Source organism: Solanum stenotomum, chromosome 8 (assembly GCF_019186545.1).
Source record: "Solanum stenotomum isolate F172 chromosome 8, ASM1918654v1, whole genome shotgun sequence".
In the NCBI taxonomy this organism is placed as follows: domain Eukaryota; kingdom Viridiplantae; phylum Streptophyta; class Magnoliopsida; order Solanales; family Solanaceae; genus Solanum; species Solanum stenotomum.
Genome location: NC_064289.1, coordinates 22,009,746 through 22,026,800, shown reverse-complemented (window position 1 = coordinate 22,026,800; position 17,055 = coordinate 22,009,746). Strand labels below are relative to the sequence as shown.

The following is a 17,055-nucleotide window of genomic DNA, read 5'->3' as shown; positions in this document are numbered from 1 at the left end:
ATGAAAAAATATTGTAGTATATAGTGAGAATCTTAAAATATTGGATAAATTACCTGTATACACATTTTTTTTCCCCATAATTTTCATTATTTCCTACCAGTTCTAAAATTTTCCAAAATCCCTTATTTTACTCCCAAACGCTAGATACATAAATCCTAACTCCCAAAACCAACATTTATCTCTTGCTTATTTCACTTCACAAATCCCTCCTTATTTTTAGTCACAAAATCTTGATATTCATGAGTCTTTTACCTATTTTTTAAAATACTCCAAAATTCATAATAAAATAAACTTTGTGAACTTCAAATTTTTTACACTAAAACGTAAATTAGGAAGAAAAAAAAAGAAGTAGTAGTAGTTGTTATTATTTGTTAATAATTAATATAATATTTGTAGAAGTTCTTGCCTTTTCTGTCGTCTTTTTTTTTTATTTTGTCTTTTTCCTTCTTTTTCATTTTTTTTTTTGGTTTAGTAGTTGTTTTTGTTTTTCTATTATTTCCAAATCGCTTTGGGTTTGGTATTTGTATTTGGTTTCTCTATTTTTGGTTAATAAAACTCACCCATAATATAATATTTATAATTTTTCATAATTTGAGTTGGTTATGGACTCTAACAACTAATCATTCATTAAAACTGATTAGGATTCTTGTGTTATTATTTAATCTTCTAATTTTCTCATAATAATATTAGTTTCAATTTCACCAAAATTTCATACAACTAATATTTTCATCTTTTTTCTGGTGTTTTTCATAATCAAATTTCTTTAATGGATTGTGTTTGTTCATGTATCTAATTGATAACTTAATTCTTATTTATTGTGATACATTTATGGATACACTTTATTTCAACTTATATACATCCTTCTTTCACAACATTATTGTATCAGATACATTATTATCAACTATAAAATGATATATTATGTAAGTTATAAATATCTTTCCGGGCAAACAATACAATACTTATCAATTTAAACGATATACATAAATAGTAATGTATCATGCACTAATTTTTTAGCTATGATACGTAAATTTGAATTTATATTAAATGTATCAATTACATAGCAACTGCCACACGGTAATGTATCGATCTCAAATCTAACATCTTATGGACAACAATTACTTATTTAATGTATCTAGTATAAATACAATACTTATCAATTTAAACGAGATACATAAATAGTAATGTATCATGCACTAATTTTTTAGATATGATCGTAAATTCGAATTTATACTAAATGTATCAATTACATAGCAACTACCACACAGTAATGTATCGATCTCAAATCTAACATCTTATGTACAACGATTATTTATTTAATGTATCTAGTATAAATACAATACTTATCAATTTAAACAAGATGCATAAATAGTAAAATGCTAAGTAGCAAAGATATTCATGATGTATCTTCTCAATTTTTTCGACAATTTTGAATCAAAATTGAAAGGATCTTCAATAAATTAGGAGAAGAATTTTGAATCTCAAAATTTTCAACAATTTTGAATCAAAATTAAAAGATTCTTCGGTGAACTTGGAGAAAAAAGAATCTTGAATCTCAAATTTTTTGATAATCTTGAATCAAAATTGAAAGGATCTTCGATGAACTTGAAGATTCAAAAGGATATCGTTTGTCCAACAACAATTTCATCACTTTTGTATCCTTCATAACTCACCTCGTTTACCCAAAATTTTGACAAAAGTTTTTGAATCAAATTTGAAAGGTTTCTTCGTTGAACCAGGGGGGATTTGAAATTTTGAATTTCTTCGTTCTATTAGGATTTGCCTCTGTATGATTGAGAGTAAGAAGAAACATAAGCGTAATTTATGAGATTTAATTAATTTTCAGATTTTATTCATTTTTTAGCGCAATAAATTATTATTTTTTGTATTAGAATTAATGTATCCGGATGGTGAATTAATGTATCTGGATGATGACTTATGTATCCGGAAGTTCAAATTTTAAGGGATTATTGTAATTAGAAAAAAAGTAGGGATAAGATGTAATTTACTCTTTACACTATGAGATTTATGTAAGTTATACTAAAATATTAGTTGTTTTCTATTATAATATTAATTGAAGATTTACCATTAAGATATGAAATTTAATGAGGATTGTGACATAAATCCTAAAATCACAAAGTTTAGGTTTTGAGCATGCAAATGGACTTAAAATGTGAATCTAAGTACATATTGAAATCTTTAGCTAATAAGTAATTCAATTCTGAGTTTTATTTTGGATTTGACCGGTTTAGCGAGGGTTTATTTTTCCTTACTTTATTAGGGGTTAACTTTGACTTTTTCTTAAATTATGAAAATAAATCATCTGGTCTCCACATTATTTGATATTTTTCACAGATTGAGATCATTAGAGGATATTTGAACTTTGTCAGGTTGGAGAAGTCTTATCATATTCGGTGTAAGAGAGGCTTTAAGCTCTTGAATACTTGCTATGTCGTGATTTTTAAAACTCACATAATAACTTTCAAAGCAGTTTTGTAGTATTTGAGTAAGTTAAAATGTACTTATAATGAAGCACTTAATTTTAAGCTAAAATGACAAAATTAAGAAGTGAAAACTAAAAAGTTAATCCAAACATGCTCTTAATTGTAATCAAATACTATGATATTGAGTTGTTTCTTTTATAAAAATCTAGTAAAATTATCCGCGCTTCGTGCGGAAATTTAATATCACTGAATTAATAAAATAATACTTAAAGTCTATCAATCATTAAAACTAAAACACTATATTATTTTACATACAAGATTACGTAGTAACGAACATTGATAATGTAAAGGAAAAGGAAAATTATAACATCTTATCATTTATCCTTAATAACATAAGCATAAATTTATGACTGTAAAAAAATAATGTCAAGATCTATAACATAAGCAATGGTGTCAGTGAGCAACTCAACATGAACAAAGTACATGAATATTTAATTGTGCAGAAGAAGAAGAGGTTCAGAATTTTCGTTGTTTTAAAATGAGAGGAAATCCCTCTATTTATAGACAACAAAGGGTAGTGTGAACAAATGTTTGTTGTGCCTTATCGGAAAGGTCACAACTATTTGGAAAAGTTGCAACTCTTCGGAAAGATCACAACCTTTCATAAAAGTCACATCTCTGCATAAAAGTTGCAACTTTTCATTGAAGTCACAACTTTTCATGAAATGGAAAGGTTAGTTTTGAAAATAAATAAATTTAAAAGAAAATTTTGGCGTGTAGTGGCGTCACGTAGGCGGGTCTAGGGTTCTCTTTTATGTAAATACTAGATAATTTAAGGCCCGTGATACGGGCCCAATATAATTTCACATATTTTCTTTAGAAAAATTACGTGAATTCACAACTTAAGATATCATAATCTCTAAAATTCTACCATTTAAAAAAAATTACAAAAATCCTCTTTCGAATACATCCCTATTCCCTCTCGGATACATCCAACCCCTCTCTGATACATACCTATCCCCTATTGGATACATCATTCGCATGAAGTAATGTATCATTTGCAATGTATCAGACAACTAAGTAATGTATTCGAGAGCAATGAAAAATTCGATCCTTTTGTAATTGAGAAAACTTCTGGGAAAGGATGTAATTAGCCTCAAATGTATGAAATTTCTGTACTTTATACTATTTTTTTGGGAAAATGCATAAGTACCCCCCCAGCCTATACCCGAAATCCCAGAGACACACCTAACCTTTACTAAGGTCCTATTACCCCCCCGANACTTTATACTATTTTTTTCAACAAACAACTTAAATACATTACTTAATAATTTGTTTCAAATGTTCATACAACATAAATGTGTCGTTTACAATCCAAATTGAGAAAATTGAATTTCAAGAAATTCTATGTAGCAAGAAAATAGAGAATTGTGTTAGATTATGAGTTAAAACATTTCGTGTTCGAGGATATATAATATGTTAATATTTTTGAAAAAGTGCATCGATCTTCATATATTTTCGCAAGTGGTATCTATTTTTTCACAATGTTGTTATCTTCTTTTTGTAATATTTGCACCATAAGCCTTGTATCTGATACAATATTAATCATTGATCAACCAATTCGTAAAGATCGATTCAAAACCCTTCAAATCTCTATTGATTCAATTTAAGTATAATTTGTTTGTAATTTGCTTTGTCAATGAATTTTGTGATACATTTTATTATTGTTTTTGATAAATAGAAATACTTCTATTTATTTTGATTTTAATATTGAAAGTATTTATTAAAAAATTAATTTCTAACTCCACAACAATAGAAACAATCATGATAGCAACTTTATTTCTATATACAATAACAATTATCTTAATGTTAAATTCTAAATTACATTAATAATTTTTTTTGATACTACACTCTAAATATCATGCCGTAAAAGAAAACTCTCTTACCCCCACAAAATAACCAATATACTTGTTTTTCCTTTTCAGGTTGTTTTTCCATTTATTTATTTTTTGAATTTTTTTCTTCCTCTAGGGTTCTCTTTTATATAGAAATATGATGTATTACTTCTAAAGCTTTAACATGATAATTCTACGGTATCACAACATGATTTATATTTGTTTTTATAAATCAAGCATGACTTAATAGTTACACGGGTTAGGAAGCATGTTATGACATAATACATTTTCTATATGTGTTGACATGCATAATATTATACTGTTATGATTGCACTATTTTACCTTATGTGCACCACTATGACATTCAATTTCTTTANAAAAGTGAATTTATTTACTCCCTGAGACGTGTAACACCACTCTCACAGCATGTAGGGGTCGTTTGGTTTGAAAATGAGTTATGATGGGATAAGTTATGTTGGGATAAGTTATGTTGGGATAAGTTATGTTGGGATTAGTTATGATGGGATAAGTTGTGTTGGGATTATTTTTTATTGAGTGTTTGGTTTGTTGTATTCAAAATAATAAATTTTAAGAACAATTTATTTGTTTACAAAAATGCCCTTCATNTTCTAAAGGGTAATGGAAGGGGAAAAGAAGATTTTGATTTTTTAAATTCTTTTTTCAACTTTAATTTTTTCTGACGCGCCAGTTTTTTATTTATTTTTTATTTTTTTGACACGTCAGTTTTAGGGAGTAAATAAATTCACTTTTAAGTAGTAAAGGTGTGTAATAGGTCGTCATAATAGTTGAAGCGTCTAACTGACTTTTCGGTATAAGTTGAAGGGGGGATTTATGCCTTTTCCCATACATTTTCTATATGTGTTGACATGCATAATATGATACTGTTATGATTGCACTATTTTACCTTATGTGCACCACTATGACATTCAATTTCTTTATGCCACTTATAAATTCTCCATTCGTTAATTTTGTCAAACTTGAATCTTAATAGTTCAGTTGGTTGGCTAGGTGATTGTATAGTTCCCACTGATGTGCCATTTTGGTCCAAATTCAGTCAATCGATTAGCCCTAGCTTGATCTTTCCAAGTACAAGGATGGTAATGGGCGGACAATTCAATGCTAAGTTGTACATTAATATAGCAGTAAAAGATGTTTTCTTCCAAAATAGCTCAACCTGAAAACCTACCAAACTTTAAAATTGTCAACTACTTGTTGATCAAAATAGTTATAAGTCATTTGGGCACCTACAAAGAACTATGTGGAGATCGCCTCCACTATTTTTCCATCTTGTAACGTTCGATACATTGCTGGATATAAGCCACAAATTTAATAGGATATAAAAAGCAATAATAAAAACAAAAGTGAAACCAGATCCTTAAATATGCAGCATAACTGGCTTGAATCCAGCAATGTGTAGAACACTAGTGGAGGTGAACTTTCACATATACTTGGAGTAGGGGATTGAAAGTAGATAGGAGACAAAGGCTTGTGCATCCAAAACAAAATCTATATAACTAAGAGACATACATCAGCTACAGCTTTAAAGCAGCAGAAATACAGAAACCCAAATCTTCCACTGATTGTTCAATCAACAGTACCTGGAATATATTCCAGTTCATTTGTTTACTATACAGGAACCCCGTTTCGAAAGGGGAAAGGAAAGAAAAGAAAAAGGGATTCTTCCTGCTTTAGTTCCAGGTTTACTGTTTTCTATCTTCTATGGGACAGCATAAATATACAAGTTTGGTGCCATTAATGTCTTCATGAAGGATCAGCTATACACTGAATAACTGAAAGCCAACCTCCAAAAGCAAATGAATCATTAGTTCTTGGCTCATGTTAGTTATCAAGTCCAATCAGGCAGATGTATTTGGACAAGCCGCTATAATTTCAACAGATGCTATTAGTGACGGAGGGTCAATATATTCTCACTGGGAAGTGCTCTTCATCTTTGGAACACTAGACCCAAATAACAGGGGGAAGAAATCAGGTAGGTCAAACTGACAATAGATAATGAAGTTCTGCCAAGATGCCACTACATTTCCTAGTCTCTTCTCTTAGGAGATTCTTGTTGCACAAAACAACTTCCTTCAAACATGCTAAAAGCTGAAAGCAGATTTACACATGAAACTTTCGAAGCTCTCCATCAATAATATGTCCGATATACATTTCATGTTCCACCAGTGCGACCTCCCAAGGGAGGACAAGGGTTGAGATCTACCGAAGAAATCAATTTCACATGATCCCTTAAAAGTTGCTGTGATACCCGATTGGCCAAGGCCGATTGCCCATTGCAAAGTTCTCCTGTGGCAAGCCTCCCAAACTGCTTTCCCAGGGCATCATATTCAACAGATGCCAATTCTCGGAAAGCATGAGATCCTGATGGTGACCCTCGTAAAACATCAGGATCCCAGTAAGAAGAGCCATTCATATAGGGACTATTTGGAACTGTTCTGGCCTCTTGCAAGTAAACTGACTGATTAATGTGACGAAATGGGATAGCACCATTCCCTCCAGAGATTGGTGTTGATGAGCCAGATGTGTTGAGAGGGCTGGATATAGGCGAGGGAGACATCCTCCCATTTAGGTTATGAGGCGACCTTGGAAGAGGACTACCTATTGGGGAGACAGGGCAAGATATGTTCTTTGGAATGTGGATATCACTGTACAATGAAAAATAAGTCAACAATCAGAAGTACGAATACTATTGTCATGCAGTTTTCTTTTACTCCTACGTATATTGAGATAAATTTAATGGGAACTCCTTTCCTCTTTAAAATTTTCTCAACAACGAATCATAGGACATTTGAAAGTTTTAAGTAATCAAGAGAAGAAGACCTGCAGTGAAATTTAGATTTTGATGCTCTGGATGAGTGGATAGCGAGCCTTTCCAAATCTGGTGTAGGATTATTTCTTGCAGATCCAACGACCTAAATCAAATTTGTAATTAATACAGCAGTTAACATCAACCCAGTGCACAGAATTTCAAAATAAAGAAACCATGCCAGGTCAACCTATTATTTTCTTGTCATAATGATTGATTCTGTAAATTGAAAAGTTCACTTGGAATTACAATTACACACATTCACACATCGAGGGTTTTGTTGTACGTCTTTAACAGGGTTTCAGTCTTCTATTTCTAAAGCTATTCTAATGTGGGACCAATAATTATTACATGTTTTAAGGAAGACATGGGCACTTTTGAGATCAAATCTAATGATGATTAGCAACTTGACATGAAGATGCATCTTCATTTTGCACATTCAGCACCAGGATGCTTAGACTCGATTGCTTGATGTCTATAATAGCTGCTCAAACATAATTTGCTTCTTTTTTAAAAAAAAAAAACTGAAAGAAGATGTTAAATATCACCATCTTAGGCAATTTCTCCTATGATCACTTCTTTTCTGAGGTTGGGGGTGGGGTTCTCGTTTTGCTGATATACCAACACTACTTATTCTCTCTTTAGTGAAGAAGCTAAAGACACCTCATCTCACTGATCTTACTAAATTGTGCAAAAGCATTAGCAGCAAGCAATTAAACTCAGAGAACCCAAATGGTCAACAAGTTGGAACTTCCCCTCCTGATTCGCTGTCCTGCCTAAAAGATAATTAAACTATTTATTAATCCCCAAGAATTGAAGACATTGTTAGTGTCCCTAAAAACCTTGCCTCTTTATTAACCTAACTTCGAAAAATAAGCCATAATGACCCCTAGAACCTACTAATTTGCCACAGAGCAAGATAAGCATGCAAGAGTACAATCCTAAACCTTTTTCATTGGTTATACAGAAATTATATTCACAAAACATGGAGCACTAAGATGGTAATGTGAACTGTACAAGAAAATAATCCTAAACCTTGACAATACCAACATCCAAGTTACATCATCTATCAGTCCAGAGTAAGCAAACGATCTTTTAAGAATTATTCTAACTAAAATATGCTAAGGTACCTTCTTGGTATGTCATTATTAATAAAATTACCTTAGCATTATAAATAGAATAAAAAAAAAAGATTACCGTATGACTATATTAAAGACTACTAGATCAATGCCAAACATCGACACATACGAATCTGAATCAAGAACGGACTTATGAGAATATGTTGGCAGAACTCAATGATGAAAGCCTGACACTACCGAAAATGCATAATCAATCAGTTTCTTTTGCTCAACTGCTGATATTAATGATTCTTTATGGTTTTAGAACAAAAGAAGAAACCAATAAAGCCATTTACACCAAGCATCATGAGGAACAAGTATTTCCATGTTTCATAACAGAAGTTCCCCAATGTCTTATAAAAGCAAAAAGACCACGATGAACAGATAACGTACCAGAGGTTTTATCCCATTCGCAGCAGCACATGGAAGATCGAAAGATGTAGGAAACATATTTGGCTTTTCCGGAGGGGCAGCATCTTTTACAAAAGGATGCTCCAATAGCTCAGCAGCAGTAGGACGATTTCGCGGCTCACGCTGCAAACACTTCCTCACAAAATCTTTTCCCTCATCTGAAAGCTCTTCCGGTATTGCTGGGAGTTCCTTACTATTCCCAATCTTAAACATGGCAGCAACCTTTGGGCCATATGCCATAAAACACCACATAATACAGGTCAAGGGAATGAACTAGTATTGTAAGACTTGACAGTCCAAATATTATCAAGGAAAAATATCCCATCTTCCAACAATGTTCAGCACAAAAAAAGAAGTGATGCTCTAATTAAGCTGCTCTAGGCCAAAATTACTTACTCCTTCATACTGACTCCAAGGAGGCTTTGATGTAGCCATTTCTAAGACAGTGCATCCAAGGCTCCATACATCAACAGCAAGGTTGCAGCCACTAGTATGCTTTATTACCTGAGTAAATGGTAAAGAGATGATTTTACATGTTACTATATAAGTTTTAACAGAGAGGTGCACACAAAACATTTAAATTCCTAAAGCATATTCTAACCTCAGGGGCCATCCAGTAAGGGCTTCCTTTGAAGGATAATGGACAAGATTGCCCTGTGATCTGCAAATTTGTAATTGAGCAATTAAAGACCCAGCTCCATGAAAGTACAGCTCAACATTGATGGCAAGGCTTATACAGTTCCAGGTGGAGATAATCACACCAAAGCAATCTTAATGGTAAATGGATCAACTCGTACTTTATCTTTCCAAAAGTAAGGAATTAAGTTTAATGGCACAAAGATAAAAACTACAAAAGTTTTTTAATTCATTCCGACAACGCTAGTCTCGAGTTAGAATATTAGATGTGACCTGCCATTTACAATCTTCATAGCAATTGGCATCATCTTACTAAACAGGCATTTGGACATGGCCTATGAACTTGAAATCATGATTTGAAATCATTGATTTGGGTAGAGGTGGATTTGAAGTTGAAATTTTGTCTGGACATGCTAATTTGGATTTTAAAAGTTGTAATTTTCACATAAACATGAAAACCCCAAAATTTGTGAAACGATCCTTCAAGGTCCAATTATGAAATCCTTGAAAAAATAGGATGATTCAAAATATCGCTGCTACACCAAAACTAGGTGCAAAGAACCAACCAGACTGACCTAGTGGATAAATCAAAAATACAGAAACAAAAACAGCAATTGAATTTCCCCAAATATGGGTTGAGTAGGTGTGGCTGTTCGGAGAAGGAGCTGTTTTTGGGTTTGGAAAGGAAATCAGTGGTTTATGGAATAATAATTGAATTTTTAATAAATATGGGTTAGTAAAGTAAGGAGTAAAGTAGGATTGGGGAGTTAACTTTTGAGGTGAATTTGAGATTTGAAATTAGAATGTCAAGTTAAAATAGGACTTTCATTCAAAAAGGGATAAACAAAAGCACATTTGAAATGAAAAGTTGGAATCATGATTTGAGAACACATGTCCAAACGGCACCTAAATAATGCAGTTATACAGCCTATGCTAAATCTTACATGCTTGGCCATTCCAAAGTCTGCCAACTTTATGCGCCCATTTGGATCAACAAGAATATTTGCCCCTTTAATATCTCTGCAAAAGTGCAGCTGCTGTCAGGTATTCAATGTATACTGGCCAAGATTGCTGAAAGGGTTATATCACAAAAATAATACAACCAAAGAAAGGTTTACCTATGCACAGTGTTTTTAGCATGTAAATATGCAAGCCCTGATAAAATTTGTTGAGTGTAGCTACGGATTGCTGTTTCTCCAAACGGACCATATTCTTGTAAAAGCTTATAAATGGACCCACCAGATACATATTCCAAGTAGATATATAGTTTATCAGGAACCTGATTTAGGAAAACAAATCAGAAGAGCAAGCTAAATAGTTTATATGGGAATTTATGGACGGAAACATCTATAACTCGCATGAGAAGCCTCTAACTATACTTTGGAGTTAGCTGTTCAGAAACAGAATAAGAAATCAATACTCTAGAACAATTTGAAGTCTGTTAACATAACTATCAGTGTTGGCATTATGGCATGTCCCTCACCAAATATATATATATATATATATAGCAGGAAAATTCAATTTTTTATTGTAAGAAAAATATAAATAGATTTTAAGAACAAAATATTCAAAGAACTTGCATATTTATTTTCATAATTGCAATTTAGGATAAAATATAATATTATTTGGATTATACATAAAATATTAAGAGGTAAAAGTGAAGTAAATATAGATAGTCGGAAAAAGAATGTATAAAGAGGAGAATAGATTAATAAATATAATCTAAGTTGGTCAGACTTGGGGGCAGATCTAGAGGTTAGATTGGATCCTTCATGATCTAAATTTTTTAGATTCGGGATACGGATACAGGTGCAGGGACTTCACTAAAAATAATTCAAATATCTAAAAAAGAAATAGAGTTATATGTCTAAATTACGAGGAAAACTTACAAGGTATTCTTAGAGAAAAATTATTGATCAAGAGGAGAATATCATAAGGTGATTTAAGGAAAAGGACAGACATAAAAAAAAATAGAGTTGTATGTTACATTGATAATAAACAGGAGAAATCTAAAATTCTAATTGCATGTAATACAAAAATAACGATCATTGAAAAATATCACTAGTTATACTGATAGATTAATGAAAACTTTTCTTTATTTTATAGTTTGCACGAATTCAAAATTATAATTTAATCTAAGGTATGACACATAGTATCAAGGATAAATATAATAACAAAAAGGGAAAAGTAATTAAACATAAAAAAATTAATTGAACTTTTGAATTCAAAGTGGTTACAACTTTCAAATTTATCCTTATTAATTTCAGAAGTTGGAACCCTATTTTATCATTGCATTTTACTTTTATCATTAAAAAAAGAGAAAATAACAACAAAAAAAAAAGCATAAATTAAACAAAACTAACCTAAGTACACATCCCTTACCCCCATTAGTCCATTAAGCATTACCCACTAACTCACACATGCACAAATTGTATTCAAAAGCATTGAGATAAAGCCATTTAAATTCAAAATCTAATCATAGCAAACCACTAATCAACGGATATATATCTTCTTCTTTTCGCTTTTACAAACAATTTTTCATTGGTTTCCTCAGTTACTTATTTTTGGGTTTAGTATTTAATTTGATGGAAAAATTCTGAAAAAAAGATTATTTATTTGCTATTTAGATTTGGATTTGTTACTTATGTTGGTCTCATGTCCTTGAGACGATTTCAAAAAGTGTTTTATTTTGCACGAATGATATCAATATGCAAAGTGATGAGAATGATGAAAGACTTGAATATGAAAAGAGTAGGCTTTTGGTATAAAATCAAATGGTAAAAGATAATTAAAATATAGATGGTTGGGAAAAGAATGTATAAAGAGGTGAATAGATTTATAAATATAATTAAGTTTCTGATATAAATAGTTTTGATAATTAAAATTAAAACACAATTTTATATATTATATTGATAATAGAAGAGAAAATAATTTTAAATTCTTGTTGCATGTAATGTAAATAATAATCATTGAAAAATATCAATAGTTATTCTGATTTACAAAATTATAGTTTGAATGAATTCTTTTTTTGAAACCGGTAACTTGGTAGTTTGAACAATTCAAAACTATAATTTAATTTATGGTATGACATTATTTCAATGATACAATAACAAACATGGAAAACTAATTAAAATATCATAGTCAGGAAAAAGTAAAACGAGGGGGACAAATAGGACCTGGGGATATTTATACTTTTGCTTAATTTAAAAATAAAATAAGAAAATAATATAAAAATATTACTGATAAATTTTGACAATTGAGAAAATGTAAACAATAAAATAAAAAATCTTATATAATATTAAAAGGAGTATAGTGGACTGGAATATCAACACAAACGATGAGCTAATATTGTCTGGGCATTGCGTGGGTACAAATACTAGTTTAAATATAAAGTTAGAGTGTTGGCACTATGGCATATCCCTCACCAGAAATTAAAATAAAAACTTTCAATTGAAACATTTAGAATTCAATTGACTGTTGAAAACTAACCATCTCTGAGCCATAATACTGGACAATATTTGGATGTCTTAATCGGCTCAACAATGAAATCTCCTGCAAAATAAATGAATAGAAGAGCATACTCGAGTATGAGCTCATCGGGAATATAAATCTCCAGGCAGTCCAAGAAAATATGACGTAACAGACTGCACTTATGTAGTAAACATACCTGTGTCAACTGCTTTGCACTTTCTTTTGACTTTGCATCATCTGAAAATAGAGTCACTTCCTTCATTGCACACATTTCTCCACTATCACTGTAAGCACACACATGGCTAAGCATTAATTTTTTTCCCTTTTTGGGGATAAGATGGCCAAGCATTAAACCATGATACAGCAATCAATCTTTGACATGTCAATGATGAGGCAATACATAAAGATTGAGTTTCTTGTTCATTTGTAAAGGCCAAACACAATGAAATAGGAAACAAAAGAAAATCAAGTGTCGATCGTATTAATGTACCTATTAAAACCAACATAAACGTGCCCGAATGTGCCTCTACCAAGCAACTTTCCTTTTTTCCAGCGAGAGCCCGGGCTAGAAAGATTCTCTGCTCTACCAGGACTTCGTGGCACTGAGGGAGATGTTGCAACTGAATTGGAATGAGAAAAGGGTGAAGAGTTGGAAATTGCTAAGGGGGGACGGGGCAAAGGATGACTTTCTGGTTTTGCATCATCTGGCCAATTAGTCTGCAGTTCAGATGCTCCGCCTCCAGCCCTGGGATGAATAGGTGTGACAGCACCACTGTGAATTCTTGAGCTAGGTCCAGGACTTGTCATCCTAGGACTAGGAATTGGAGAGTACTCGGGGCTCCCTCGACTAGGCTGCCAAAACAATTGTCCTACCATATCTCCTCCCATGGAATTATGTCCAGAATTCTGACCAGACCCTGGGCTTGAACAATGGCCAGATCCAAGTAAAGGAAGATCTGGATAAGTCTTTCCTGCCCAAAAAGTAGAACTACTAACTTGCTCACAGCCAGCAGCTCTCATTGGACTTCTGGAAGGACTTGATATAGAACTATCAGGAGCACTGCAAAGGGCACCATGGGAAGGAATTTGTATACTGGACAAGTGGCTATTTAGTGGTCGTCTCTTCGGAGATCGAGAGGAGACATGTCCACTGGGAGAAAGATTAACTGGTTCTGTTGCCTCTTTTATGCTTATTTGTCCAACAGCAGATTGATCCTTAACAGCCAACCTTCTAAACCAAAAAAGGAAAAGAAATTATATCATCCAGGGTGGTTTAGATACCAAAAGAAAGAAGCAAGCAAATAAGTTAGACAAATGAATTGTTTACAAATTAGGAAAACAATTAGATACTTAAGCAGTTACAGAATCCCTTTGTGAATACATTCCATTTAGGTGACCTTCAGCATTTGCGTACCTTGGAGGGCTACCCAAGGGAGTCCGGTTACCAGTTTCATAATCAAATGCTAGTGGACTACGTTGGCGTGAATCAGTAGGATCATCACTCTCAACAGAGCACTCACTTGAAATTGATGCAAAGACAAGTTCTCCATCGGCATCTGCAGGGTCTAGTCTGTGCCTGATGCATGCAGGCTTTGGGAGAGGCAGAAACAGGGATGACTTTGAGCTCTTCTCTACTCTGGGTTTTGCAGATTGACTGATCCCAGAGTCTGCCCGCACTACACTTGCTGATGGCAAACCTGGAAGCGGAAGTGGTTGGGCTAGAGCGCTTTCAGCGAAACTTTGACATCTGGAGACATTCTTGGAAGGTGATGACGACCTTGACTGTGCTTGGGACTGAGAACCCTTCTCAGAAGCAATGTCATTGTTGTGTCTTCGAGATCCACCTGATTTACTTGGAGACTTAGCTTCAGCTGGACTCTTAAACTTACGATGCAATGAATCAATAAAACTCTCTTTGGTCGCTTTCTTCTTTGCTTTTGACTTTCCCCACCATGAAGGCATCTTTTCCGGTGCTAAAAGATATATGAAACAAATAAACAACCCACTAAAGTCTAAAACAATTCTTCAAACAATCAAGACTTACTAAATGACAACACATACGCGAAGCAGAAAAGAGAGTAATATGACCTCAGTGAGAGCTGGAGTGATAGTAGAAGTGATCTATCGCTACATGTATGTCATCATCACACATTTTTTTCAATAAAAGATGCGGAAGATATTATTTAGTCAAAGACATTCCAAAATAGAGACTCTTAACAAGTTAGTAAGAAACTGAAAGAGCAGTTATGAATGATAGAATCAGTCAATAAGAGCAGTCACCTTCCTAATACAACCATGAAAAGCCAATTAAATTACTTCATTGACAACGGATACCACGGAGAATCAAAAAGTGCCCACATTGTTAAGACTCTAAATTGGCATAGCTAAAACGAGGCAGGCACGGCTTGTCTCACCTCCCTGTTGATTGGGCTAGATGATTGTTTTATCACAATTTAATATTCTGAAAAAAGATGTATTGAGTGTATTTTTGGGTTTCTGTGGTGTGTGTGTGTGTGTGTGTGTGGGNNTTCTGTGGTGTGTGTGTGTGTGTGGGAGGAGGGGGGGGGGGGGGGAAAACTTTTGANGATTGGTGGGAAAAAAGATTCGCAAAATGAGACCTCTCTACCTGCTTCTACTCCATTTTTACACTTTCTCTACCTTCCGTCGCAATTGATCCTTGTTCTTTAGGTAAATAACTTCAACATTCAACCACGTGCACCATTCAGCCTTTCTAGAGCATGGGTGCAGCACATACTACTTAATAAATTCTAAGAAATATGAACATAAAATAATTAGTTACTTCATTAACCACTAAGTCATACCCTTAGCGCTTACGGTGGTCGATTTAAGAACTTCCAACTCACCCACAACAAAAAGTTAATGAGATAAACTTGACTTAGCCTTCCCTGCCCAATGATGATGGTAGCAGACCCTCTCCCTCTTGCAACTTAAACACGCTTTGATGCAATTATTAGGCATAAGATTTTACCCCTAAAAAAATCCATTCAAGTATTTCCAAGATAAAATTTTCCATATCTGTATTTCAACACTGAGAAATGCCAAAACTTTGAGCAGGGAAGACCAAGTCTTCTTGACATAACTGGTAAAGTACTCTTTCATTTTATTTATTTTTTTCGTTTCTTTTTCTTTCGTCTTCAGAAATGAAACCAAAGGTAGTAACTTCTTTTAATAACAACACCGTCCTACCTGTTTGAGCACACCTCCACTAGTCCTTTCAAGTATCTATTACCTGCCACCAGCATATATACGCTGGGTACCTCTGCCAACACTAGCTTAGACTGATTGGAGAATTCACCTAGTGCAATCCATACTGGAACAGGAACCTTTATTCTCAAGGACATCACTCTAACTCCAAAATATTAGTAAATATTTTCACTTCCTTACATGCAAAAAAAAAAAAAGAAAAAAAGTGAAGTGATCCTACTGATCTCTAATTTAGACTTCAATTTTCGATATGAATCCTAAAAACACAGCCATTTCCGCGCAGATCTAGAACACTACAAATACACCAGGTAATCACACCACATAATAAAATACTAAAAAAACAGAAAATGAACTAAAACTAAAGCAAAATTACCAAAACACACCTTTCAACTGATTACTAGTTGCATCGCAAGCATAAACGAGCTCGTTTCTTCGGATTTGGACTATGAATCAACTCATAATTAGCTCCAATCAAACCCTAGAAACATTAGCCTTTCTCCTCTCGCTGTCCCACACTGAGATTTCAACTGAGAGACAACAGAGGGAGATAGTAAGTTGCTGAAGAAGATGATTTCGATAAAGCTTAGAAGAGATCGCGTAAGAATGGTGAAGGATAAAAATGGGAGTGAGGAAGCTAAGTATCAAGATTGGGGAGTTGTTTTGAAGGTAAAATGAATTTACTACTACAGTCTACAGTCAAAACAAGAACAGTGAATTTGTAACGTAACGTGTTCATTTTTCAAGAAATATTTAATAAACAGGAATAGTTTAATAAATGATTGGTTAAATTTATAATAAGTCCTAAAAAAATTAAAATGACATTTATTATGAGACGAAGAAAACATGAGGGATATTTAGTTTTGGTCAACTTTTACAAATTTTATTTTTGGGTTTATGTTATTTTTATTATAAGACATTTTTGTTTTTACACATAGAAAATTGAAAATATCATCTTTTTTGTTCAATTTGTGAGTGGTAGGACTATGTATGGATTGATTTGATTGGATTTTGAA

General features: G+C 33.0%; 1 protein-coding gene across 2 annotated transcripts; it reads right to left on the bottom strand.

Annotated features, from left to right (window-relative positions):
- Positions 1-5,912: 5,912 nt before the first annotated feature.
- On the bottom strand, positions 5,913-16,707 carry LOC125872622 (mitogen-activated protein kinase kinase kinase YODA-like). Of its 2 annotated transcripts, none has more exons than XM_049553372.1 (12): positions 16,426-16,707; positions 14,232-14,790; positions 13,308-14,048; positions 13,014-13,101; positions 12,836-12,898; positions 10,465-10,625; positions 10,291-10,366; positions 9,312-9,371; positions 9,107-9,214; positions 8,693-8,932; positions 7,196-7,287; positions 5,913-7,020 (listed from the first exon to the last, which is right to left on the bottom strand). In XM_049553372.1, exons 2-12 carry the CDS (start codon positions 14,777-14,779, stop codon positions 6,528-6,530), a joined length of 2,670 nt encoding a protein of 889 aa, XP_049409329.1. In that variant the 5' UTR covers positions 14,780-14,790; positions 16,426-16,707; the 3' UTR covers positions 5,913-6,527. The 2 variants fall into 2 exon arrangements, with proteins under 2 accessions (XP_049409329.1, XP_049409330.1); XM_049553373.1 differs by having other exon boundaries at positions 13,308-14,045.
- Positions 16,708-17,055: the final 348 nt, after the last annotated feature.